Source organism: Eriocheir sinensis, chromosome 12 (genome assembly GCF_024679095.1).
Source record: "Eriocheir sinensis breed Jianghai 21 chromosome 12, ASM2467909v1, whole genome shotgun sequence".
NCBI classification, from domain to species: Eukaryota; Metazoa; Arthropoda; class Malacostraca; order Decapoda; family Varunidae; genus Eriocheir; species Eriocheir sinensis.
This window is the reverse complement of record NC_066520.1, coordinates 9,766,712-9,791,593: the sequence shown is the minus strand read 5'-3', so window position 1 is coordinate 9,791,593 and position 24,882 is coordinate 9,766,712. Positions and strand designations below refer to the sequence as shown.

General features: G+C 41.8%; 3 protein-coding genes across 5 annotated transcripts in view; 1 reads left to right on the top strand and 2 right to left on the bottom strand.

Annotated features, from left to right (window-relative positions):
* Positions 1 to 4,050, top strand: part of LOC126997370 (replication protein A 70 kDa DNA-binding subunit-like) — a 49,562-nt gene extending 45,512 nt beyond the window's left edge. For all 3 annotated transcript variants that reach the window (XM_050858434.1, XM_050858432.1, XM_050858433.1), the window contains one exon: positions 2,886 to 4,050. In XM_050858434.1, coding sequence (XP_050714391.1) covers positions 2,886 to 2,993 — 108 coding nt within the window. In that variant the 3' untranslated portion in view covers positions 2,994 to 4,050. The remainder of the gene's footprint in view (positions 1 to 2,885) is intronic.
* Positions 4,051 to 10,163: 6,113 nt separating this feature from the next.
* LOC126997374 (heme-binding protein 2-like) lies at positions 10,164 to 19,856 on the bottom strand. The gene is made up of 6 exons (XM_050858437.1): positions 19,773 to 19,856; positions 13,751 to 14,020; positions 13,410 to 13,469; positions 13,101 to 13,230; positions 11,147 to 11,327; positions 10,164 to 10,837 (listed from the first exon to the last, which is right to left on the bottom strand). Exons 2-6 carry the CDS (start codon positions 13,775 to 13,777, stop codon positions 10,660 to 10,662), a joined length of 576 nt encoding a protein of 191 aa, XP_050714394.1. The 5' UTR covers positions 13,778 to 14,020; positions 19,773 to 19,856; the 3' UTR covers positions 10,164 to 10,659.
* A 419-nt stretch (positions 19,857 to 20,275) lies between these two features.
* On the bottom strand, positions 20,276 to 22,739 carry LOC126997373 (heme-binding protein 2-like). Its single transcript, XM_050858436.1, has 5 exons — positions 22,585 to 22,739; positions 22,323 to 22,382; positions 21,840 to 21,969; positions 21,214 to 21,394; positions 20,276 to 20,858 (listed from the first exon to the last, which is right to left on the bottom strand). Exons 1-5 carry the CDS (start codon positions 22,609 to 22,611, stop codon positions 20,681 to 20,683), a joined length of 576 nt encoding a protein of 191 aa, XP_050714393.1. The 5' UTR covers positions 22,612 to 22,739; the 3' UTR covers positions 20,276 to 20,680.
* Positions 22,740 to 24,882: the final 2,143 nt, after the last annotated feature.

Genomic DNA, 24,882 nt, shown 5'->3' with positions numbered 1-24,882 from the left:
ATTAGTAAAATCAATAATATATGGAGAAGGAAAAACAGAAATAGTGAGTGTAAATTTGGAGAACAAAAACAGAGAAAGGATGACGATCACAACAGCGTATGTACCACCTAGAACAAATTCATGGAGTAAAGAAGAACATGAAATCATGATTGAAGATACCAGTCAGAGTTTAAGTAAAATACTCAAGGCAAACAAAAGAGTACTATTAGTTGGTGATTTTAATTGTAAAGAGGTAGATTGATGATGGAAACCTTGATGATGCAAAAGGTGAAGGAAAACACAAGATATAGAAGTGACGACGAACCGGTGAGACTGGACCTGGTGTTAACAAGAGGAATACACTTGAAGGATGAATTAAGGTACAGATGCCCTCTAGGAAAGAGTGACCACATAATCATAGAGATAGAAACGGAAGAGGAAGGAAGTGAAGAGGATGAATCATATAAAAGAAACAGGTTAAGCTATAGGAAGGCAGACGTGGAAAATCTTAGGAAATATTATGGAGAGCTGGACTGGGATGAACTAATGGGAACAAGTGAAGTGCAAGAAAAGTATATTTTTATGGAGGCGTATAAAACGGGTTAATAAGTTTGTACCAGAATACAAACCTAAAGAAAAGTGAAAAAAGGACTGGTTTAATGCAAGGTGTGCTAAGGCAAAAGAAAAAAAGAGACAGCATGGAAAAGATTAAAAAGAGATAAAAACCAAAGGAATAAAGAAGATTTTAAGGTAGTGAGAAATGAATACGTGAAAATAAGGAAGGAAGAAGAAAAGGGATATGAAAAGGATATTGTGGAAAAGTGCAGCGAACAACCTAAACTATTTTATAGATTCATAAGTGGTAAGATTAAACCAAGAGAAACAATTGAAAGACTGAGCGATGGCAATGTGACAATCGATGAACCTAAAGGCATGGCGGAGTTACTAAACAAAAATTTCCAGCAAGTTTTTACTAATGAATCAATATTTAAAGAGCCACAAGAAAACAAGATAAATGTTCATATGGAAGAAGTTACAGTAAATAAAGAGGAGATATATGAGTTGTTGGGGGAGCTGGAAGAGAGGAAAGCTGTAGGACCGGATGGAGTCTCAGGGTATATATTGAAAGAATGCAGAAATGAGTTGGTTAGACTGATATATGACATCATTAAATGCTCAATAACAACTGGTACAGTGCCTAAGGAGTGGCGGAGGGCCGAAGTGGTCCCCATATACAAAAATGGAAGGAGGGAAGAACCCCTGAACTACAGACCTGTATCATTGACCAGTGTAGTATGTAAAATATGTGTGAAAGTGATAAAGAAACAATGGATGCAATTTCTTGAGGAACAAAATTTAATCACAAGTAAACAGTATGGATTTAGAAAAGGGCGCTCATGTGTGACAAACTTACTGAGCTTTTACTCAAGAGTGACAGATCAAATACAGGAAAGGGACGGATGGGTTGATTGCGTCTACCTAGACCTGAAGAAGGCGTTCGACAAAGTTCCACATACAAGATTGCTATGGAAACTAGAAAATAAAGGAGGATTGAAAGGGAAAATGAAGAACTGGATGGAAAGCTACCTAAGGGGAAGAGAGATGAGAACAGTGGTTAAGGACATAAAATCGGAATGGAGAACTGTAGAGAGTGGAGTGCCTCAGGGATCGGTATTGGCACCAATACTTTTCCTAGTATATATTAATGACATGCCAGAGGGAGTAAATAGTTATATGAGCCTGTTCGCAGACGATGCAAAGCTGCTAAGACAAATAAGAAGCAGTAAAGACTGCGAAATTATGCAAGAAGACCTAAACAAGATTTGGAAGTGGAGTATGGAATGGGAGATGAAATTCAATGTGAAGAAATGTCATGTTATGGAAACGGGAAAAAGTGAAGGAAGACCAAAATGGACATATAAAATGGGAGATGGTGAAACATTAAAGAAAGTACACAAAGAGAGAGATCTGGGAGTAATAATGCAAGATAACAAACAGCCAGAGAGTCATGTTAATTGAATATTCAGTGATACGTATAACATGGTGAGAAAGATAGGAATAGCATTCCGCTACATGGATAAGGATATGATGAAAAATTAATTACCACTATGATCAGACCAAAGTTGGAATATGCGAAGGCAGTGTGGTCTCCCCATAAGAAGAAACGCATAAAGAAACTAGAAAGAATACAAAGGATGGCAACAAAAATGTTTCCAGAGCTGGAGGGATTGACATATGAGGAAAGACTAAAAGAAATGGATGAGGAAAGACTAAAAGAAATGGACTTACCAACACTAGAACAAAGAAGAGAAAGGGGAGACCTAATACAAATTTACAAATTATTGAGCAAAATGGAAGAAGTAGACAACGAGGAGTTACTACTAAAAGAAGAAATTACCACCAGGAACACAAGAGGACATAGTAAAAAACTGAGGTAGGGAAGATGCTTGAGAGACATAAAGAAATATAGCTTCCTGCAAAGAAATATAGAGGTTTGGAACAGACTAAGGGAGGATGTAGTATCGGCAAGGAATGTGCAAAGCTATAAGGAAAAGTTGGATAAATGTAGATACGGAGACGGGATCACACGAGCATAAAGCCCAGGCCCTGTAAAACTACAACTAGGTAAATACACATGCACACACACACACACACACACACACACACACACACACACACGAACACACACACAGACACACACACACACACACAGACACACAGACACACACACACACACACACACACACACACACACACACACACACACACACACACACACACACACACACACACACACACACACACACACACACACACACACACACACACACACACACACACACACACACACACATTAGTTCATTCAATTATCTCTTACACCCATTTAATGAACCCATGGTTTTCAGGGAGAGAGCAGGTGGAAACCAACAGTCATGAGCTTTGCTCCAGTGAATCCCAAGGAGCACGGTCGACGCCTCCTCACCGAGATGAAGCAGATGGCTGGGGAGTCATAAATTCCCACCTCGATAAAGCAATTGTTTCATGTATTATACATGAAAATGTTGAATATTGTCTTTATTATCAGTGTAATTTTTTAGGAAAATAATTTAGTTACATATGATTTCTATTAAGCTGAGTTTTTATTTTGTAATAGTTATTCATAAGTTTGTAGTGGGTTGCTGAATTCATTATAAATTTCACAGAGAAAAATAAATCTATTCAGAAGCAGCATACCATCTTGAATTTGATAAGTTCATCTGTTCCTTGCATAGTACATTGAGATCATCTGAACAAAAAGTAAGGGATGGGTATGGATTAGTAAAATAGAGTATGGAAAGGAATGTAAAAAATCTGATGCTATGCTCAGATGAGACAAACAAAAAGAATATTAATGTTCTGGGTTTGGGGGTCTAGAAATGATATCCCAATATAAAGCTTGTGGGTGTAATATGATACTTGTAGCTCACCCCCAAAAGATCTGTAAAGGAGTTTTATGCACATACCATGCAGACAAAGGGCAGCACCAATATGCAGTATCTTGGCCATTTTCCCGAGAGACTTCCCTCTTTTGGCAACCGTAGCATATCTGGCACAACTTTAAGGCATTGGTCAGCACCTCACTGTTTTTGCTTGTTCCATCTTTGGTTGGGTGGCCACATTATTTCTTTTTAAAGTTACACTCGGTAAAGTGCTATTTTGACTAGCAGAACTTTAAATAAGCCTCATTCCAAGTGGCTTTTATTTACCTCATGTCTGATCTACAAAAGATAGTATGTCACCAACCTCATGATAAACAACTACCAGAGAAGTCTTATTAAAAGGGTTTAAGATATAAAGCTAGGGCGTAAGTGATGTATTTGTGTTAGTGCTGCTGCAGTATTATTACATGGCTAAAAAGTGAACATAAAGTGTTGTGTCCTAACAATATCATATTCTTGCCATCAGTTGACCTTGCTATGGTGACAATCATGCTCTCAAAATGCCAGAAGCTGTTTGTGGCTTCCCTTTGTTTGTCACCCAGCTTACCACCAAAAACATGTTAAGATTCAGTAATAAAGTTGCTGGGTCTAATTTTGTTTCAGCATCAAATTACCCATAGCTAACCCAGGGTTTGGATTAAAAATGGCCTCCATAACATGCAGGCTAAAAATATTGTGCATGAAGGATAGATCACCAGGTGTTTCCCCAGTGCTTAGTTTTCATCCCTTCAATGACTGAGGATAAACATTCTGTACTTACTGTGGTTTTCCATTGTCCATGGTAAAAGAAAAAGTTGCATCAGGCTTGTAATAGGGTGTGCTTTATGTTTAAAATACTGCCACACCAGATTAATGCATTAAGTACTTAAATATTGAGTTGTAAACAAACAAGCCAACAGGAGAAAGTGGAAGAGAAAGAAAAAAGTACGGGGAAGGATGAACTAGCAAACGAGCATGGAGGGAGGGAGGGAGGAAGAGGCAGAAAGGCTGGACTGCAGCAGCTCACCATTTGGTCTTCAGACATGGTTGAGGTAAGATGTGTGTGCATTTGTGTGTGTGTATGTGAAAATATTTAGTGTAGCAGCTTAAGGCCCGTCCACACGATCGAGAAGTGCCGTTGAGAACAGGCGAGCGGTCTGCCCGTTGACGGGCTTACCGCTTCTGGCCGCTGAAAACTCGCTTGTGCCCACTGAAAACCTAGTAGTTTTTCAGCGGGCACAAGCGGTAAGCCCGTCAACGGGCAGACTGCTCGCCTGTGCTCGAGGCCACTGCTCGATTGTGTGGACAGGCCTTTACCATTTCTACTTCTTTTGTGCTGGAAGTAAGATCTGTTTGTCTATTGGTGTGTGAACAGTATTTTGTGTAATATAGGCATTTTCAGCATATGCATATATGATGGATGTCACCGAGTTTCATCAAGATTTCAGTATCAAGGTATAGGTATCACATAGAAGCCTAGATTTTACTAATATCTAAAGTCTAGTGAAGGTGATTAAGGTATGAATGTCAACATTGATGTTTCATTTTCAATTGTTATTGCTTGTTTCCATTGTTGAAGGCAGTTAGTGCTGTTATTGATTACTATATCAGTTTCTTGGCTAGCTTTGATGGGTATTTTGTTGTGATTATTAAACCCTGAGTTAACTGTCTTTCATTGCTTTGTTAATGTTTTGATTAAGATTACTCTGCTCCAAGAGGACTGTTTGCTGACATGATTGTTTTTATGGGCCACCAAGGGGAATCCATTGCCAGTGTTCGTTTGCTTTGACTGGCTTAATAAGTTTTCTGTGTTCTTGTGCTCTTGACTTTTCCTCTGGTGTTTGGTACATCATACAAATTTGATTAAGTCATTAGCTTGTTTGCCATATATATCTGTTGGATGAGAGGGATCTTTTCCGTTTGGCGTACAGCGCTAAAATTAATTTTAATATAGATTTTCTTATGTATTTTTGTCCGTAGAATCCGAATATGACAACCGTTTTATGGAGAAACGAACAGTTTTTAAGTTATTTTCCTTTACGCTGCAGCCGCCGCAGCCTCAAAATAGCTCGCAGAGGGCTTAGGGTCGGGGAGCATATTTAAACTACTCCAACCGAACTTTACGACCTACTACCGGGGGGGCTGCGCCCCCCTCGACCCCCCCTAATAACCAGGGGGGGCTACGCCCCTCCCTGGACCCCCCCCCTCATGTATATGTGACTTATTTCAGCGAGGAGGTATTTCTCGCAACACCCGCTGCAGCCTCGCCGCTGCCAGCACCAGAGGCGACGCTGGCCAACATTATCCCATATTTTCAAGAGTAAAAAAAAGTCCTTGAATTGGATTTTCAAAGCGTTTCCATGACTGCTGAAGGTTTGCAAACGGAAAAGATCCATAAATTGTATATAATACTGAATATTACGACTTTTTAAAGTTTGAATTCCTTCAGTAATAGATAGGAAGAAAATAACTTTAAAGGCAAATAACTCAAAAACTTAATTTCTCCAAAAAAATAATGTGATATTCTGATTCTACGGACAAAAATACATAGAAAAATCTATATTAAAATTACTTTTAGCGCTGTACGCCAAACGGAAAAGACCCGATGAGAGACATGACTGATATGGTTTTGAAGTGACGAAGTGTATTTAAAAGGGATGCTGATTAAGCCCCAGTCACACATTCACGACAATGACTCCTGGCGCTCTCCCGGCGTCAGACCACGCCTCCCACCGTCGGGCCGCACGCCGTCAGTTTTGGAAATTTCAAAACAATCGGGGCCCTCCCCGACATCTGTCACCCGTTGTGAATAAGCTACGGCCGTCGGATGTCCATCTCAACAACGTTGTAACAACGTCGTTTCATCATCGACTATGGTCGGCACCCAAGGGGATGTACTTACGATGGTCGTTATGTACGTCTGGTAGTGCGACATTCCAAGACTGGTAGCGCGTGGTCTGATGTCGGGAGGGCGATGGGAGTCGGTCGTGAATGTGTGACTGGGGCTTTAGCATGCAACTATTCATCAACCCCTAAATCATCTTTCATCGCCGGTCTGTGTGCATCAAGGTTCAGGGGACAGATTTCTGCTTGGCTGAGAGATCAAGGAGTCTAGTAGAATCCTTGGGAGAAGTGATATGAATGTGGATGGATGGGGTGTAGGGTGTGTGGAAGAAGGGTGTGTGAAAGGGTGGAGCTGAAGGGGGGTGGATGAAGGATGGTTGGGTGTGTAGAGAAGTGGACTAGAAATGAGGATTGATGAAAGGGAAGGGTGCAAAGGGGGGAGGGGTGGCACATAGGTGAGTGTAATGGGGATGAAAGGTGTATGTGTAGAGGGTGTAAAGAAAGGATGAAGGGGTGGAGGTGAACTGAAGGGTGACTATGGGGGGATAGCATATGGGGCTGGTATGCTGGTCAAAGCTGGTATCCCATGACCTATTACGCCTATCCTATGACCTCAAGCAGCAGTTCAAGGTTATAACCAGTGGGACACTTGGAGCTTATAATATAAAAGGGTAGGGGTTGCCCTGTCTGGATAAGGAGTGCAGCATCCATAAGGGGGGCGGCTACGGGGTATTTTTCGAGGAATAAATTTAAAATCGGATAAGTAGAGGTTTTTAGCTCAAAAGGCCCTTGAAAGGGTAAATTGCCGTGTGGTGGAGTTTGTTTTTGTAAAATTAAAACCCCTCCCCGCAGGAGACCATTTTTAAATGTCCCGCGCTGTTGCGTCATAGCCAGACACACGCGTCAACATATGCAGTATCATTCAGTGCTTGTATATACGTAAAATTGCATTAGAATATTTTTTTCGGTAAATTTTGCCACTTATGATTCTCATATTCCGCGCGGCCCGCTGGGCTGGGAGAAGGGAGGAAGCGGTTGGCACAGCAGTGCCTCGCGCGACACAAACGAGCGAGGTGCGTTGCAATTTTCCCTCCACTCTAGCCAAAAAAACATCCTTACAAATGATTTTACAAGCGCAAGGCAACCAGAAAGAGCTACAAACACTGTTCGAGAGACAGAATTGCCCAGTACAGTTATGCAGGAACACGACCTTGTGACACCCTCACCTTTGATTGATTAAAACTCTTTTTTTATAAAGGGGGACCAGATTCCTAATCATTCTCCAGTAAGTCAACAAGGTACACACAATAATATGTGAAAATTTCATGCCAATCAGATAAATACAAATGCCAAGACAGGGAGAAATGGAAAAAAATAATATATCTAAAAGTAGTTTTTTACACTTAAAAAAAATTCACAAAATCGGTAAAACGTTTGACCGACTTTTGTTAGGTATCATTTAAAACTACAACTAAAGGACAATTTTTGCCTGCCATAAAATGTCAAAAGAAAACGGGACACGAGTGGAGAAAATTATAAGTGAAAATTGTAATTTTATTTTTTCGAAGACAAAACAAAAAATCTAAAATTTTCTAGCTGGGAAACGTAGATAGGTAAACAAAGTTTCTATGATATTTTTTTCAAAAAGATTAACTGAAAACTAAAAAACAAAAAAAAGAAAAATACGCTTTGTTTGAGTCTCTCCTAAACTTCACCCGAATTTAATGAAATTCACAGAATATCATACCGTTACACCTACAAATAACATACTAAAACTTCAAAGCTATTGGACAAACCATATGCGCAGGAGGACCCCCTGTAGCCGCCCCCCTTAACCTCCCCAAGCTGTCTCTCTCTCTTTTTCTCTGCTTCCTGCTCTTACTTCTTTGGGTAGCTGTGGGATTTATCCTCTCATGGGTCCTGTGTCCTTGCCCAACAGTTAGCAATCAGACCAGACCCCGATTTGGGTTGGTTTGAGGGAAGGGTTTCCCCCATAAAAAAAATATTGCCAATAACAAAGCAAAAGGTGTTGGTCGTGCTGTGACCTCGGTCTGGTTTTGCTGGGGGGCCCGACCACACAGCAGGCTTCCTTGATGCATCCCGCATTGGGTGAACCTGCTATCAGTGACGGGTGCAGTGCAAAGCCTACAAGACCCCAGCAACTTAAAAAAAGAAGGGCCCCTAGGCCCCTCTTTTTGTTTCGGGGGTGGCCAGGGTGGTGCAGAAGCAGTGCCTGCCTGCAGAACCAGGGCCATGATGAACCTTTGGAGGGCATTCTGGAATGTCCTAAGCCTCTCAGAGGATCACCAAATACCCTACTCATCGAACTAGCTTAGAAAGCTGAGGGAGGAAATAGTGGGACACTTAGACAAGGAGGCCTGGTAGTGGCAAGATCACTAGAAGGGGGTACATCTACTACTGGTCTGGCATGAGCAGTGGTGCCTATCAGGTGGGTAGGTATTGGCATCTCCAGCCATTCGTGGTTCAGGTTACTTCAGTTGATAAGTGTGCAAGTGGGTGAGGCTGAAGCACATTCTGGACTTGTCTCTTGCTGCATGTCTGCTTCAGCATCCAACCTGTTTCAGGCCTTTGATTCGACCTCCAGGAAAAGGGGGGTCATGACCTGCAGTTTGGGAACCACTGGCTAGACGCTTTTTGGGGAGGTGCACCAAACATTCATAGAAATTCTCTAATTGCAAATGAAGGAGGACAGGTGTATTAACTTAGAAGCTACATGTAGTAAGCTGTGAAGCCTGTATAAGTGACTAGAAGACTTTAAATAAATTTTAATTTAAAAAAAAAACATTCTTACACTTTTGCTCAGGAGGGTCTTAAAAGTAGTATTAATTTAGAATTCTTTTTAAGGGCCTTCTAAATAAGGTAATGTATTTAAAACCTACAATATTTTGTAACAAAGTTTGAATGAACTGAAGTGAAAAAAATACAAAACCACGTTGAAAAGTTGAACATCAAATAATTAATGCACACGTTAGAAGAGAACAAGATGACAAACTGCATACAGAAGCAAGGTGGATCTCGTGGGTGTGGAGCAGACGTGGGGTGTATTACAGGGCTTATATTATACTAGAAATATGTATATTAGGACTACTGTAAACATGTAAATGCCCATTATTGCTGTTTATTACCCCATGCTTGGAAAAGATCACTACTTGCCAAACAGGCTGAGAGCTGGGTGGAAGAGGATCACAGTGTGCATGGTTGGAATGCTGACAAGAGACAGGAGTGCTGCAGGCTGTCTTGATGGTTCAAAGGGCCAAACGACATAACAGGCTCCTCAACACCTCTGCAGAAGTTATTGTAATATGTCGATGGTATTCAATGTGCTGAAGATAGAAAAGGCAGAAGTGAAATTTTGGCTGATTAAGGTGTGTGTGTGTGTGTGTGTGTGTGTGTGTGCTAAAGGGGGCTGGCCAGGTGTTGTGATCTTTTGTGTTTCTTATGCAGCTTATTTGACAGTTCATTAAAATTATTGCTACTTAATTAACCCAGTGCAACAAGTAGAGTCCAAAGTACAAGTAAGTTAGTATAAAACTTCGGCACACATGAGAGATAGAAGAGGTAAAAGGAATATGTAATGCAGAGTAACGAAAAATTAAAGGTCTGACAGAGGATCTAACAAGGAGAAAAGAAAGTAACATTCATTTAGATTTAAGTAATAAGAGCAATATAGACAGGGTCAGTTAAATATGATAATGTTACAGTTTGAGTAAAAAAAAAAAAAAATCCACTTGCCAGGTCATATAATCGGTATATTGATGGAGCAACACCGTAGAGAAAATTATTTGTTTAGGTAAGTACAAAGGAACGTCTTTAGTGCCAACTATCTGAACCTACTTATAAAAAAAAAAAAAATATGGTTGATTGATTGATTGATAGTTTATTGTTGCAAGTAAAACAACAAAGGAGAAGGGAGGAGCATGCCATCCCAACCCCCAGGCAGTACAGAGTGTGATTATACAACTAAGGATACATGTGTAAGTAGTACCAGGGAACTAAAAAGATACAATGGTAGGGGACAAGTGCTAAAAAAATAAAGGCCTTGATTTAGTCAGTAATATTGGGTTTAAGTTTATTCATGATTTAGCTGAGGTGATAGTCGGTTGTGTACTTCGATAAATGTATATTGTTTAAATATACCTTTTCTGTTAAAGAAACAATAAACTATCAATCAATCAATCAAGAAATATAAAGCTTATACAGCAATGTCACAAGTAAAAGTTTGACAAATTAATGAATAAAAATACAAAAATGATTCAATAATGAACTACAAAAACTTGGTCATAATTATAATAAAAAAAGAAAATCTTGGAGTTACCGGAAATGATCTGGAGGTTGTCTCAAAACAACATTTTTAACTCTAATTTTTCATAATCCAGACTTCGTTGGTGCGGTTGAAGATCACGAATGGAGAGTCGTAACCGGCGGTGTAGTAGGTCGCCAGGTTGAGTCCTTCCACCCCGGCGGCCAGGAGGTCCTCCACCAACGCCGCGGCATTGGAAATGAAGTCCTCGTCATTTGCAAACCCGTGGAACCTCCTGATGAGGAGAGTTTTACAGATTGTTACTCGATATGTGTTATATGAAACTCGGAAAAATAAATTCAATCAGATGCTTATTCTAAATATGCATGAAATTCCATCAAATAACTTTGCCCTCCGATGGGTCCTCTCAATATCTGGGACACCGAGCCACGCTACTATAGTGCAGTATATACAATGAGAATGTCTGCAAACTAATCATGCACTGTAACAGGCTTTAGAACATGTAACACCGGTACTGCACCAAAATATCATACATTACAATGTCACCACGCGAGATGGACGGAGACGCATTCTTAGCTCTTACCTGGAGAAGACGTGCAGCTCTGGCCTCTCCTCGATGTACACGTCGGGGTTGGTGGGCGTGGGTGGGTTGTCCTGGTGGGCGGCGGGCACGTAGAAGCTTTCCGTGAAGTTGTTTTCACAGTTGGGTCCTTCGCCGGGCTGCACCAGAATGGTCACCGGGGCCGTCATGTCCACCTTAATGCCTGGTGACCAAAGGACGTTGTGTGCGTGTAACAGCTGAATGGTGATGACTTGAATGGTTAGTACTTTGGGTTGTATTTACCACAAATTGACACGAAAGGCAAGCTACCAAGTATGAGCTATGGAAAAAGTCAGTGACATTTCAAGTAATGGACAGCGGACTCTTTTGATTTTGCGGCGCCCTTGTCATCAAGCCGCGAATTTTGGAAAATCAGCCGCTTTGGTGCGAATCGCCATAACTCCCTTATTTCTGGGGCTACAGAAATGTATCAATCGACGACAAAATGAAAGGGCTATATTTTGTAATAAGAGACCGGGCTCAAAAACCGACTCGAAAGGGTAAAAAATTGAATAAATTCGCAAAAAGCGATTGAAAAAAACCTTTTTGAATTCCCAACCTTGAAACTCACTAATTTTTTTGAGAATTAAAAAAAACTTATTTAACAAATAATTTAGCCCTACCAATGTGCTTTCCAATATGATGCATAACATTTCCCTACTCCCAGTAATTTCGTCGCTAGAGCTCGAAACGTAAACCTTTTGAGAGCGATTTTAACGAAATCCAGACACTTTGCCGTTTTTGTTTAGTGTGGCATTGCTATTGCCTCTAGAAGGCTGTAATATGGCATGTAACCCTTCTTGGCAATGTAGTTTGACCAGGTTGATTTATATAGTGAAAGTATTATATAAAAATAGCAACTTTTTATATAGATATCTTAAAATGATTTTAATACAAGATGACTAGTCAACATATTGAAGTGTTCATATATGAATTTTTATGCAGATATATTAATTTTTGTGGCATCAGGAAGGTTTTTCGTCGCGGCGCGTGAAATGAGTCGAATTCGGCGAATTTTCGTCGCGACTTCTGGTCAAGCTCGAGCAAAAACTACAGAAGCTAGGAAGGCGTGCTTGGTGGCAAATGAAACCAGATTAATGATAAGAAAAAAAATTGGAAAGCACTAAATAAATAAAAAAAAGTTATAAGCAAAAAACTAGGACGTGTCCAAATCGCGGCAAAAGGGGCGAAAAACAAGCTATTTTGTGACGGCTCGACGACAAACTTGGAATCAAGCTATCAAAAAATCCTTCGAGCTGGCCACAACTACATTGCCAAGAGGGGCTACATGCCAAACTACAGCCTTCTAGAGGCAATAGCAAAGCGCTCACTAGACAAAAATGGCAGTGTCTGGAGTTCGTCAAAATTGCTCTCAAAAGGGTTTAAGTTTCGAGCTCTAGCGACGAAACTACTGGGAGTAGGGAAATGTTATGCATCATATTGGAAAACACATTGGTAGGGCTAAATTATTTGTTAAATAAGTTTTTTGAAAATCTAAAAAAATGAATGGGTTTCAAGGTTGGGAACTCAAAAGTAGTTTTTTTTCAATCGTTTTTTGCGAATTTATTCGATTTTTTACCCTTTCGAGTCGGTTTTTGAGCCCCGTCGCTTATCACAAAATATAGCCCCTTCATTTTGCCGTCGATTGATACCAAAAACATTTCTGTAGCCCCAGAAATAAAGAAGGTATAGCGACTCGCATCAAAGCGGTTGATTTTCCAAAATTCGCGGCTTAATGACAGGGCTGGGGCAAGTTTCCGGTCCATAGTGTAGGGTTCACTGAATAAGTATAATCAGCATGTTTTTTCGAATATATGAAAAGGACTGTCTTACACGCACACAGACACACAGGTTGCTGGCCATCATGTTAAGAGGAAATCAAATAGAGAAAGCAAATTTCAACTCAAATTCCGAACACTGCCTCAGAAACACTCACCAGCGTCATTCTGGCCGTCGATGAAGTTGAATAGATCGTTGAACATGTAGCCGGCGGCATCGTTGTGGGAGATGGAGAGGTAAGATGTGGTCACCCACTTCCGGGCAGGATAAATGCGCTCTTCGTACATCTAGTGAAGAAGAAGAAAAAAGTCCATCTATCAATCTGTCTATCTATCCATTTATATCTACTTATCTATCTGTCTCTCGTTGTTGCCTTCCATTACAGTGTTTTATGTATGTTGTTAGTATATTGCGCTTGTTCTCCTTCATGGCCAATAAATACCACCATCACACGATGCTTACTCACCTCAGCACTGCTCACCACTTCGTACGGGGCGCTCTCGATGCAATAGGCCACGGTCAGCGCCTGTGAATAATATAAGTGTGATTACTGGGGCAGGTAATAATGAAACATACTCGATGCTGTCTTTACTGATGGGAGATAAATGTAATCTCAACGTATTATATAAAGAATGGCGGCTTACGGTCTGTTCGTGGTATTTTATTTCTAGATTAAACAAGGATGTGATTAATAATGCCAACTTTCTAGTATGTGCAAGATGATAGCATTGCAGAGAAGAAAACAATATAGCATGCAATGAAGAAAAGAAAACTTCCAAGATTATCTGAACATTGGTGGCAACTTACCTGGAGGAGGAGAGTTAGGGCGAGCATCTTCTTGACGTGGGGCTTCTCTGGACAAGGACTTTACTCGGCGGTAGTGCTTGAGTTTGATGAAGCGTATGGCTCGGTGGACTATATATATATAGATCGATTCACCAATGGCTGCGTCATCAACACCACATGGGGGAAAGGTATGCGCACTCCCAATCCTGATAAGAGGCCATCTACGTCGTCGCTACGTACATGAGGGCGATCGAGGCATCCAACATCACCTCATTGTAACCATGACTTCGCCTGTAGCAAAACTTAATTATTCATTGCCCAACGAAAATGATTGTTAGAAGAGCGATGCACTGCTACATACAGATGTGTTAATAGTTGTACAATCACACTAGTATACCTCTTCTATTTACAAGGATCGGTTTTAGATCACTGACCTGGCTGGAGAAACCGTGTTCTATTTACCACCGAGATCTGGATTGAGTGGATTCTCATGATCTGGGTGATCCTGATCCAGAGCATGTAGCAGTAACCCCTACAAATAGCCGTGTGCTCTTCTTCCCGGTGACAATAGAAAATTATGCTACGTACAGCACACTCTAATTTTCGTTGTTGCTCCTCGTCCAATGCTCCCTGTTGTCGTGTCGCGTCTCCATTGTTTGTCTTTCTTGTTACTTGTTTCTCTTCAATTGTCTGTCCTCATCCTCCTATTGTTAACTTATACATATTGTTCCACATATACTCCAACACTTCAATGCCACTTACACTACACAGCATTTACATAAACGCATACACACACAAACACCTTTTCTATGTGTTGTGTTTGTCAATAAATGAGATTTCGATTGCCGATAGAGTCGGTCTGTTGGCACCCTGCTACGGGCCGTCTATGGCTAAGGCCCGTGCTCCCTCGTGCAAGGGGGAACGATCTTTTCCCTCTTAACGGGCAGTCTTCGGACAAGGGCCCGTTCCCCTAGTGATACTAGGGGTAAATCTTTAACAACAACAACAATCAAGAAGCAGGTTGCTTTCCCGTTGCTATTTAGCAACGTCGGAACAACCCGCCGCTCTCAAGGCAACCAATTAACAACCTCCGCTCGGCTTGCGCTAGCAACCCGCTAATGCCCTCCTCCGCGGCTTTGGATACCAAATTCTGGCTAGGCGGTTGCTATCTGTTTGCTTTCGCGTTGTTAAGGTTTTTGGATGCCGGCCCAGCTCTCTCGCGGTTACACTCAGGCATCTCCTCCGAGTTTATTTGGAGTATACAACCCAAGAACGCCTCCCATAATGAGTGAGGCGCATATAATAAGATGATGTTGCAGAAATGGTTTTGTAGTCAGTAAAGATGTAAAACAGAAGTATTACACAACCAGAATTGTGGGAAATGTACAGGCCACACCAAGCCACCTTGTTATGACTTGGGTTTATAGATTGTGTGGCATTAATATTACAATATTACTTCTTGTTTTTTATTCTTCCATAGGTATATGCATGTGTGTGTGCGTGTAATTCACTACGGCCTAATCACGAGTTGGACTCGCTTTCGCCAGCAGATAGCTACCCTCCCGACGCGAGCATCTCATTATCGTCGATCTCTGGGTGCTGCCAGAACCTCACACACCACGCACCCCATCCCCCTTGCTCAAGGGGGGACAGTAACTACTCCTAGTCAACGGAAAGAATCCGGCCTGAGCGGGGCTCGAACCGCCGCCTGTTTGGCCACGAAGCCTTGCAGCGCGGCGCTCTAACCGATTGAGCTACCGGAGTGGTGTGTGTGTGTGTGTGTGTGTGTGTGTGTGTTCGCGTGCGCTTTGTTTTGATCTGTCGCTCTGCGTTCTATTTACCCAGAGCGAATCCAGATCAGATTCAGATCCGGGCCAGTGATCTAGAGCTGATCACTGTTCTAAATAGATGACGCATGTATTGCCTGGGGGTTGGGATGGCAGGTTCCTCAACTCTCCTTTGTTGTATACCTAGAACAATAAACTATCAATCAATCGATTTTAGAGAATGAGAGTAAAAAAAGACGGAAAGGAAGGAAATTAAAGAAAATTGGGAAGAAGGAATAAAAGAACGAAAGGAGAGAAAGTAAGTTCTATTCAGCATCAGTAAAAAAAGAAAAAAAGAAAATAACACTTGCCCATCCTTCTATTTATTCTGATTTCAATATTTCTTCAGGGTGTATTTATTACAATTCAAACGTAAGTAAATACTGTCAAATAAAATGTCAAGTCTTTCTTTACGCCTATTTTAAAATTTATGGACAAATCTACATTCCCCTCATAGGCCGGGCAAGCCAACACCCACGCATAAGCAGGTAAGTAAATTAACAAACGAATAAAATAAGCAAGTCACAACAAAATCGTGAATAAACAAGTGAGGAAGGAAGAAAAAAATGGAAAGAAGGCAGTCTGAGATGGCAAACTATTATTCAGAATCTTAAATTCATATATAATAAAAAAAAAAAAATTATAGTACCTTCATATACGTAAATGTGTCATGAGCCAAATACATGATTAACTGTCTTTTTTTGTGCTGGTGCTTACTATATCAACAAAATGCCATTTTTTACTAGTAATATTTAATTAAATTTTGTAATCGACGTTAATGACCGTAGTTCCATGCAAATATTTTCACTTTGTGGGAACAAATTTTAGAAAACCAAGGTCTCTGGATTTGGGGATCATGACCGATGCCTCTACACTACAGCCCACGATGACGTCGCTGCCGTGTGTTTCAGCCGGAGGGGGTGGGGGGTGGGGAGGGGGTACTTATATAAAACATTATATGATCCGTTTTATCTTGTTACATGAGCCCTGAAATCATTATCCTGCTTTGTGCGTATAGTTGCTATACACCTTCGTTAATTTCTGGGTTATCTATTTCCTGATTCACTATTAAACACGAATGAAAGGATCGCTCATCTTTATTTAGATGCCCTATAAGTCGTTGCATAAAGCGACCTTTTATCTGCCATCTTCCCCGACGATCCCATTCCCACACATACGGCCGTTATACAAGCTACTAAACCGCGGACACGTTAGTACTACGACAGCGTGAGAACCGCAACCGTTGCTTGACTTACATGACCACTGTTTAATTCCTTGTGTAAGGTCCGTATGTGTGGAAATTGGACCCCTGGGAAAACAACTGTCATATTACTTACGTGTCCGCGGTTTAGTAGCTTGTATAACGGCCGTATGTGTGGGAGTGGGATCTTCGGGGAAGTTGGCAGATAGGGGAAAGCGGTGATGATTTGGATAGTGGGATGGTCCGGCCATAGCACTTATTGTAAAGTGTATGGGAGTGAGTGCCGCGAGTTTTTGTGTGAATCAGTGAATGTGCATAACTTTGTTGCCTTGGCCCACAAAGGGACAACCACACCCTCAGAGCTGTTCTTTCCGATGCAGGTCCGAGTTTGTTTTTATGCATCTCGTACGTAATATTTGCAGGGTGTATCGTAAGCTCTCACTTCAAAAACATGGCAATTAGCAAAATGTAAATTATTTCGGTGACGCAGCGATGCACGGCGAAGGTATTGCCGTATAACACAACCACCCAGCTCTCGTGCTGGAAAAGGAGTGTGACCACACATTTGTTTTTCAGAGTCGTGATGATTCGGACGGTTGATTTTTTCATGATTTTTATTAAATTTATATCAATTTAAACATTATATAGGTGTTGCAACGGTTATAAAAAGGTTAATTTGGTTGATTTATATTCAGATATTATGCTTGTGAGAAAAGAAGGAAGACAATACCAAAATTTTAGATATTTCTTGTAGTTCTCCTTTTATTTTTTCCCCTATAAATATTGAGAGGATACTTTTGTCCTTATACAAATGTTTTGTGGTAGATATAATCTTGTTTATTAGCCAATCAAACTTAAGTTATATTAATATTTTGGCGAGTATTATGAGTGTCCGTACCATCCCACCTCCCTGGCCGAACCATCACCACGGGTGGGGATGGTTCGGACGATTTAGAAACTTGTCTTTCATAACATACATCTGAAAACTGGAAATAGCTACGGGTGTCATATTAGCAGCCTAAAGAGCCAAATGATGAAGCAACATTTTGAGATCAACAAAATTACACTTCTTAAACTTTTTTTTCTAAAAATATTTTTCTAAAAAGTTGCCGAATGATCACCGCTCTCCCCTAAAAGGTCGCCTTATGCAGTGACTTAGGGTCGAGGGGGGCGAAGCCCCTCCGTTAGAGGTTAGGTTATGTAAAGTTCGGTTGAAGTAATATGTTCCCCCACCCAAAAACCCGATTTCCTACGGGTCCCCCAATTAAGTTGAACCTCTCTGCGAGCTATTTTGCGGCTGCGGCGGCGGGTGCACAAAAGGCATTGAAAAGTCAATCAAAGAAAAATACTTCCTCCACGATAAACAGCATCATATCTTGTCCAGAAATAAGCAGTCAACATCTCGAAATTAGTAGGCTACACTTTCGTCAGTATTCACCAAGCCCGCGAACCTGAGTTCGAATCCTGCCAGGAATTAACATGGCGCACTGACCGCTCAGCTGTTCATCCTTCCTTTCGGGCTTGTCTATAAATAGGTACTACATGAGGAAACTTGGTTAATCCGGTGGTAATCCGGATGTTACACTGGCCCTGTGTCACTGCAGGGTAATGGGCTTTCACCAAGGAGACGGTTTACTTGGTTCTCACTCATCCAAGGTTCAAGGGCCAGAGGGACGGAAATGAGCACCGAAGCTACGCGCAGCTATGACGTAAGCCCCTAAACTTTACCTTACTATATTAATCTACACGAGAGAGAGAGAGAGAGAGAGAGAGAGAGAGAGAAAAGCGAGCCGGGGAGCGAAAAAAAAAAAGTACAATATGAAAGGGGTTCGGAGAGCAGTGTTAACGAAGATATGAGGGTGATCAAATTGTGTACACAAGCGTCGGAAATGGTATTGAACACACTCACGTAAGGTAAGGCGCGTGCAGGAAAAATAAAACAAAACAAAAAACAAGTCAGCCCTTCAGCGAGATGGTGTTACGAGTTTACCAAGTTACGAGAAACAGGAAATGACGGGTGTCGCTTTTGTAGGTCATTCCCTATTATCAATTTGTGTAGCGCAGTTGTGCTCTTACCATCAAGCGGTTTGCCTGGTTTATGATCAGGGTATGGTTCTTTAGTGACTGGGCATCTTTTACATCACCCTTGTTGAGCCCCTAATTCATATAAACACCATAATTAGTTCCCACCAGTCTACAACCTTCCAACGAATACCAGTCATTATAATCTGTCCGGTAAGAAGTCCTTGGGTCATTTTAGTCACTTCTCTGTATCGCTTCGAAAGAATCTATATCCTTCCTGTAATAGAGGCAATAACCTGAACGGCATAATCCAGGTGAGGCCTAACCAGTGCAAAGTACAAGTTAAGGATAACCTCTGAGCTCCGGTTCCTTACGTACGCTTCTCGAAACAAAACTCTCACGACACGTACATCCAGACAACATACCACACAGGCGAATAACTATAAAGTTCCAACGGGTGTGTAATGGACTTGGAGAGGCGGGAATAGAGAGGTCTGTGTCTGGGGGGGGGGTAGTGGAAAGTGATGGCACAAGAAAGGTAAATTGATAGTTCACCGATTTTTTAATCCCATGAGAAGCACTCCACTGTATAAGAAAGGGTATTTGATAGGAAGCCTTAATTCATACTGGAGGGTTATTATTTTCATGGAACTTTCATTTCGTGGTTTAAAGGCTAAGCAAGGCCTATACATCATGTGCCCTTAGCTCGGTAATATTAACGGTAACGCTGGATAGACGCAGGCAGGGGATAGGCATAACTTGAAAAGAGGCATAACTCGAAAAGTAGACAATCGCGACGGAAATGAGGAACAAAATCATGCTATTCAGTACATTTATCACCAGAAAAACATGAACCACTTAAGAAAATCGTTGGTTGGGTGAAACTGTAAATTGTCCATTCTTACTCCTACACAAGCCTTCTGAAATGAATAATAACGTCGCGAAAATGAAAGTAAGTATTGTTCGAAACTACAATTTTACCACAAACTCTTACCCAAACTCTCCTTCTGTGAACATTATCGCCAGATCTCCGTGTTTCAGGCGCAGGACACTGTATACGTGCCGCTGGATGCAGAGTTCCTTTCCGGATTGTCCTTCTCACCCGCAAAACGCAACTGAGGTCCTGCCCCCTGCCGGCTCATCACTAAACTCTGACTAACTCGTTTTGTTCGACTAGTTCGAACATTGTGCTCGAGTGCTTTTGTCCGTTTGTGAGCAATTATGTGGCTCGTTAGAATGTTTATTTTCGTAGTGATTGTTGTTCATAAATATATTGTAGTACATCAAGGAGCAAGCCACATCACCCTGCAACACCCACACACGCACACCCACACACCCACACCCACACACACCATAACAAAATAAGCGTCAAGGTTGGGATTCGTGGGTCTCAGCCATACTGAATGCTCAAATTATTACGATGGTTCAAGACAATGTACCGCAATTAACTTGTGCCATCGACCACCGTGTGTCCCGGTTATATATTAAACAAGGTAATCAGATTTTCTCAGTATATTTTCTTTGAAAGTTACATATATTAAACTTAGTATCTATTGTACACAGTAATGTCATAGTTTAGGTAGAAAATATAGATTGGGTAACTAAATTGATGGATAAATAAAAATCAGAGAAATCAGTTATAACCAAACAAACACGTTAAGGGTAAAACAAAAGCTATTTAGTCAAGTCGGAAGTGGAGACAGTGGCACTTCAAGTTCACACATTTCCGTCTCTTCGATCTTGGAGTCTGGTGTGTGTGAATCAAGGATATATACTTAATGACTATTTTGTGAATCCCTTGACCCAGTGGGGTTGAGAGTCGACTACAACATCCGGGTTAATGCACTTAATGCTAAAAGGATTAGAAGATTAGCTCGGCCGCGGTACGTCCTTTGCTCAAATTTAATTCTTCATGATCCAGACTTCGTTAGTGCGGTTAAAGATCGCATAAGGCGAGTCGTATTCGGCAGTGTAGTAGGTCTCCAGGTTGAGTCCTTCCACGCCAGCGGCCAAGAGTTCCTCCAGCAGCGCCGCGGCATTGGAGATGAAGTCCTCGTCATTCGCAAACCCGTGGAACCTCCTGTTGTGTAAGGTAGTGTTATTTTTTATACATCCTCTGGACACACCTCCCTCTTGTTGTATTCAAATAAAATCTCCTTGGACTTTTTTTTTAATCCTTTCAATAAAAAAGCTTCATTGCAGTTGACACTATGAATGTGGCCTTAAACGGTCTATGCACTGGAGTGTTTGATAATCATTAGACTGGTATATCATAAACACTCACATGTGGCCAGCATACAGTAAAGGCTTACTTAAAAAAGGTTGTATTACATTCCAAACAGTATACTGCCATGTTCCGCACCCTCGACACGGCTTCAAAGCATATTTGGGGACTACTAAGTTACCAGTAGGGGTGACATATTCTTAGCTCTTACCTGGAGAAGACGTGCAGCTCTGGCCTCTCTTCGATGTACACGTCGGGGTTGGTGGGCGTGGGTGGGTTGTCCTGGTGGGCGGCGGGCACGTAGAAGCTCTCCGTGAAGTTGTTTTCACAGTTGGGTCCTTCGCCGGGCTGCACCAGAATGGTCACCGGGGCCGTCATGTCCACCTTAATGCCTGGTGACCAAAGAACGTTGTGTGCGTGTAACAGCTGTGTGGTGGTGACATGAATATGTTCACTTTTGGTTGTTACAGCGTTTGGTTGCATTTACCACAAGTTGGCATGAAAGGACTATGGGGCCTGAACAATATAATTATGAAACTCTCTCTCTCTCTCTCTCTCTCTCTCTCTCTCTCTCTCTCTCTCTCTCTCTCTCTCAAACACACACACACACACACACACAAAGTAGAGTCAGTAAATGTCATGCAACAGCCACGTCCGGTATGGTTATATTTAGCTACTATGTATGTGGCTGGGACAATGTGTTACTAAATGTTCCTAAAGGAAATCCACCATCGGAGAGTTCAATATCAAGTCGATTCATCATCATAATAATCACCGGAAGTGGATGTTCCATCGCGTGTACCATCCACCGGCCCTGCCTGCTTCAGAAACACTCACCAGCGTCGTTCTGGCCGTCGATGTAGTTGAAAAGATCGTGGAACATGTGGTCGCCGGCTTCGTCGTGGGAGATGGAGAGGAAGGATGTGGTAACCCACTTCTGGGCGGGGTAAATGCGCTCTTCGTACATCTAATGAAGATAAAAAAAAGTTAATGCTTTTTCACTGAATAATCTCTCTCTCTCTCTCTCTCTCTCTCTCTGTAGTACTAATCATATTCTAAGTGCTCTTGTTCATTGTTGCATTCTATGTCTATTATATTGAAACACAACGCGTATTCATATAATTGCATTTTAAACCCGTTGCAAGTGCTGTATTTGCTTTCCCTCCCCGGTAAGTAATTTTATGCCCTATGCTGAGGGAAGCGTGTTCAGCTCTCTGCGGGGGACACCTTCCAACAAATATAACTCTCCCATCACCCACGATGAGGCATCTCCGTGCGGCAAACACCCACGACTCGCTGCAGGACAGCATAGTTACTCACCTCACCATTGCCGATCACCTCGAAAGGCGCGCTCTCTAAGCAAAAGGCTACGGTCAGCGCCTGTAGAAGTAGATAAGTTAAAGGAAATGTACAGTGCTCTCTTATTAGACGCACACACACTATTGAAATGGTAATGATAATGTGTATGACGAAAATGATAATAGAAAGAATAACATTAGGATACGTAAGAAAAGAACTCATGATCCTTGGCGTTGAAAAATGAATGAGTATAGTGGACAAAAATAAATGAGCCTCGACTCACCTGAAGGAGCAGCGTGAGGACGAGCATCTTGGTTGTTGTTGTTGTTGTTGGTGGTGGTGGTGGTGTTGAATGATGAGAGTGGTGGTGGTGTCTGTGTTCTGGAGAATAGTGTGTTTCGGTGGGCTATATATATATATGTATCCAGCCACTGTTTACTGCGCCACAACACCAGGTGAAGGGTGGGGTACGATTTCCCAGTCCTGATAACAAAAAGGCGTTCCATATCCCGCTGAGTGGCTGGCGGCGGTGGTTATGTAGGAACGAAGAGGCGAGGTAGTGACTCATGTGATTATCATTTCCCTGCAGGTTTTGAAAATTACTCTTGCCTCAGATTCTACGCTCTCCTTGCTTTGAAATATCATACACATGCACACACACATGTACTTTATAATTTTCTTATCTGAGTGAACCTTCATTTATTACTACTGCTGCACACACACACACACACACACACACACACACACACACACAGAGGAATGCGTGAATTCATGAGAAGGAAGTATTGATGTGCCAGGCTGTCATTGTGAGGAAGGCAGATTCTTTTCCTCAAGCACAAAATACAATGAATGAACTTATTGTTTCTAGACACTTCACTTTACCGGAGTTAATAAAGTTTCATGTAATTGTTATTTTTATTACTCTATGCAAGTGGACGGCTTACTCTTGATGTTGCGGCGCCCTTGTCATTAAACCGCGAATTTTGGAAAATCAACCGCTTTGGTGCGAATCGCCATAACTCCCTTATTTCTGGGTCTACAGAAATGTTTTTGGTATCAATCGACGACAAAATGAAAGTGCTATATTTTTTAATTAGCTACCGGGCTCAAAAAACTACTTGAAAGGGTAAAAAATCGAATAAATTCGCAAAAATACGACTCTGAAAAAAACCTATTTTTGAGAATTTCAAAAAACTTATTTAACAAATGATTTAGCCCTGCCAATGTGCTTTCCAATATGGTGCATAACATTTCCCTACTCCCAGTAGTTTCGTCGCTAGAGCTCGAAACGTAAACCCTGTCGATGGCGATTTTGACGAACTCCAGACATTGTGGCCTTGCTATTTTTGTGGCGTCAGGAAGGTTTTTCGTCGCGACGCGTGAAATTAATCGGATTTGGCGAATGTTCGTCGCGATTTCTGGTCAAGCTCGAGCGAAAACTACTGAAGCTATGAAGGCGTGCTTGGTGGCAAATGAAAGCTCTTTTAATACAGATTAATAATGAGAAAAAAAAAATTGGAAATCATTAAATAAATAAATAAAAAGGTAAAAGCAAAACACTAGGACGTGTCCAAATCGCAGCAAATGGGCAGAAAAACAGGCTATTTTGTGACGGCTCGACGACGAACTTGGAATTGAGCTATCAAAAAATCCTGAGTTGGTCAAACTACATTGCCAAGAGGGGCTACAAGCCAAATTACAGCCTTCAAGTACATGTGTGTGTGCATGTGTATGATATTTCAAAGCAAGGAGAGCGTAGAATCTGAGGCAAGAGTAATTTTCAAAACCTGCAGGGAAATGATAATCACATGAGTCACTACCTCGCCTCTTCGTTCCTACATAACCACCGCCGCCAGCCACTCAGCGGGATATGGAACGCCTTTTTGTTATCAGGACTGGGAAATCGTACCCCACCCTTCACCTGGTGTTGTGGCGCAGTAAACAGTGGCTGGATACATATATATATATAGCCCACCGAAACACACTATTCTCCAGAACACAGACACCACCACCACTCTCATCATTCAACACCACCGCCACCAAGGGTAGGCGGTGGCTGAGTGGTAGCGTGCGGGCTCCACATTCACCGCATGATGGACGACGCGGGTTCGAATCCCCACGCTACCACCTGGGATTTTTCAGTCACCGCCGAGTGGCCTAAAACTACCCACATGCTGTCCTGAAGACCACCCATCAACCCGGACTCTAGAGGAAACCGTCCAAGTGAATCAAGAAGGAGTTCCGGGGGGCAGCATGAGCCAATGCAAGATGGCGCCACTATAAACACTTGCCTGCGCCACAACGGGCTGGGGCCGACCATCAAGCCCCACTACGAAGGCCTACCGGCGCCATAGGCGAAGACGTAAAAAAAAAAAAAAAAAAAAAAAAAAAAAAATAGCAAGGCCACACTAGACGAAAACGGTAGTGTCTGGAGTTCGTCAAAATCGCTCTCGACAGGGTTTACGTTTCGAGCTCAAGCAACGAAACTACTGGGAGTAGGGAAATGTTATGCACCATATTGGAAAGTACATTGGCAGGGCTAAATCATTTGTTAAATAAGTTTTTTGAAATTCTAAAAAAA

Excerpts from the sequence above, each read along its gene's own strand:
- LOC126997374 (XM_050858437.1), bottom strand. The coding sequence starts at position 13,777 with ATGCTCGCCCTAACTCTCCTCCTCCAG. Across the intron at positions 13,470-13,750 it reads CCCTAACTCTCCTCCTCCAG|GCGCTGACCGTGGCCTATTG; the intron begins GTAAGTTGCCAC and ends TATTATTCACAG. Across the intron at positions 11,328-13,100 it reads CGACGGCCAGAATGACGCTG|GCATTAAGGTGGACATGACG; the intron begins GTGAGTGTTTCT and ends TTTGGTCACCAG.
- LOC126997373 (XM_050858436.1), bottom strand. The coding sequence starts at position 22,611 with ATGCTCGTCCTCACGCTGCTCCTTCAG. Across the intron at positions 22,383-22,584 it reads TCCTCACGCTGCTCCTTCAG|GCGCTGACCGTAGCCTTTTG; the intron begins GTGAGTCGAGGC and ends CTACTTCTACAG. Across the intron at positions 21,395-21,839 it reads CGACGGCCAGAACGACGCTG|GCATTAAGGTGGACATGACG; the intron begins GTGAGTGTTTCT and ends TTTGGTCACCAG.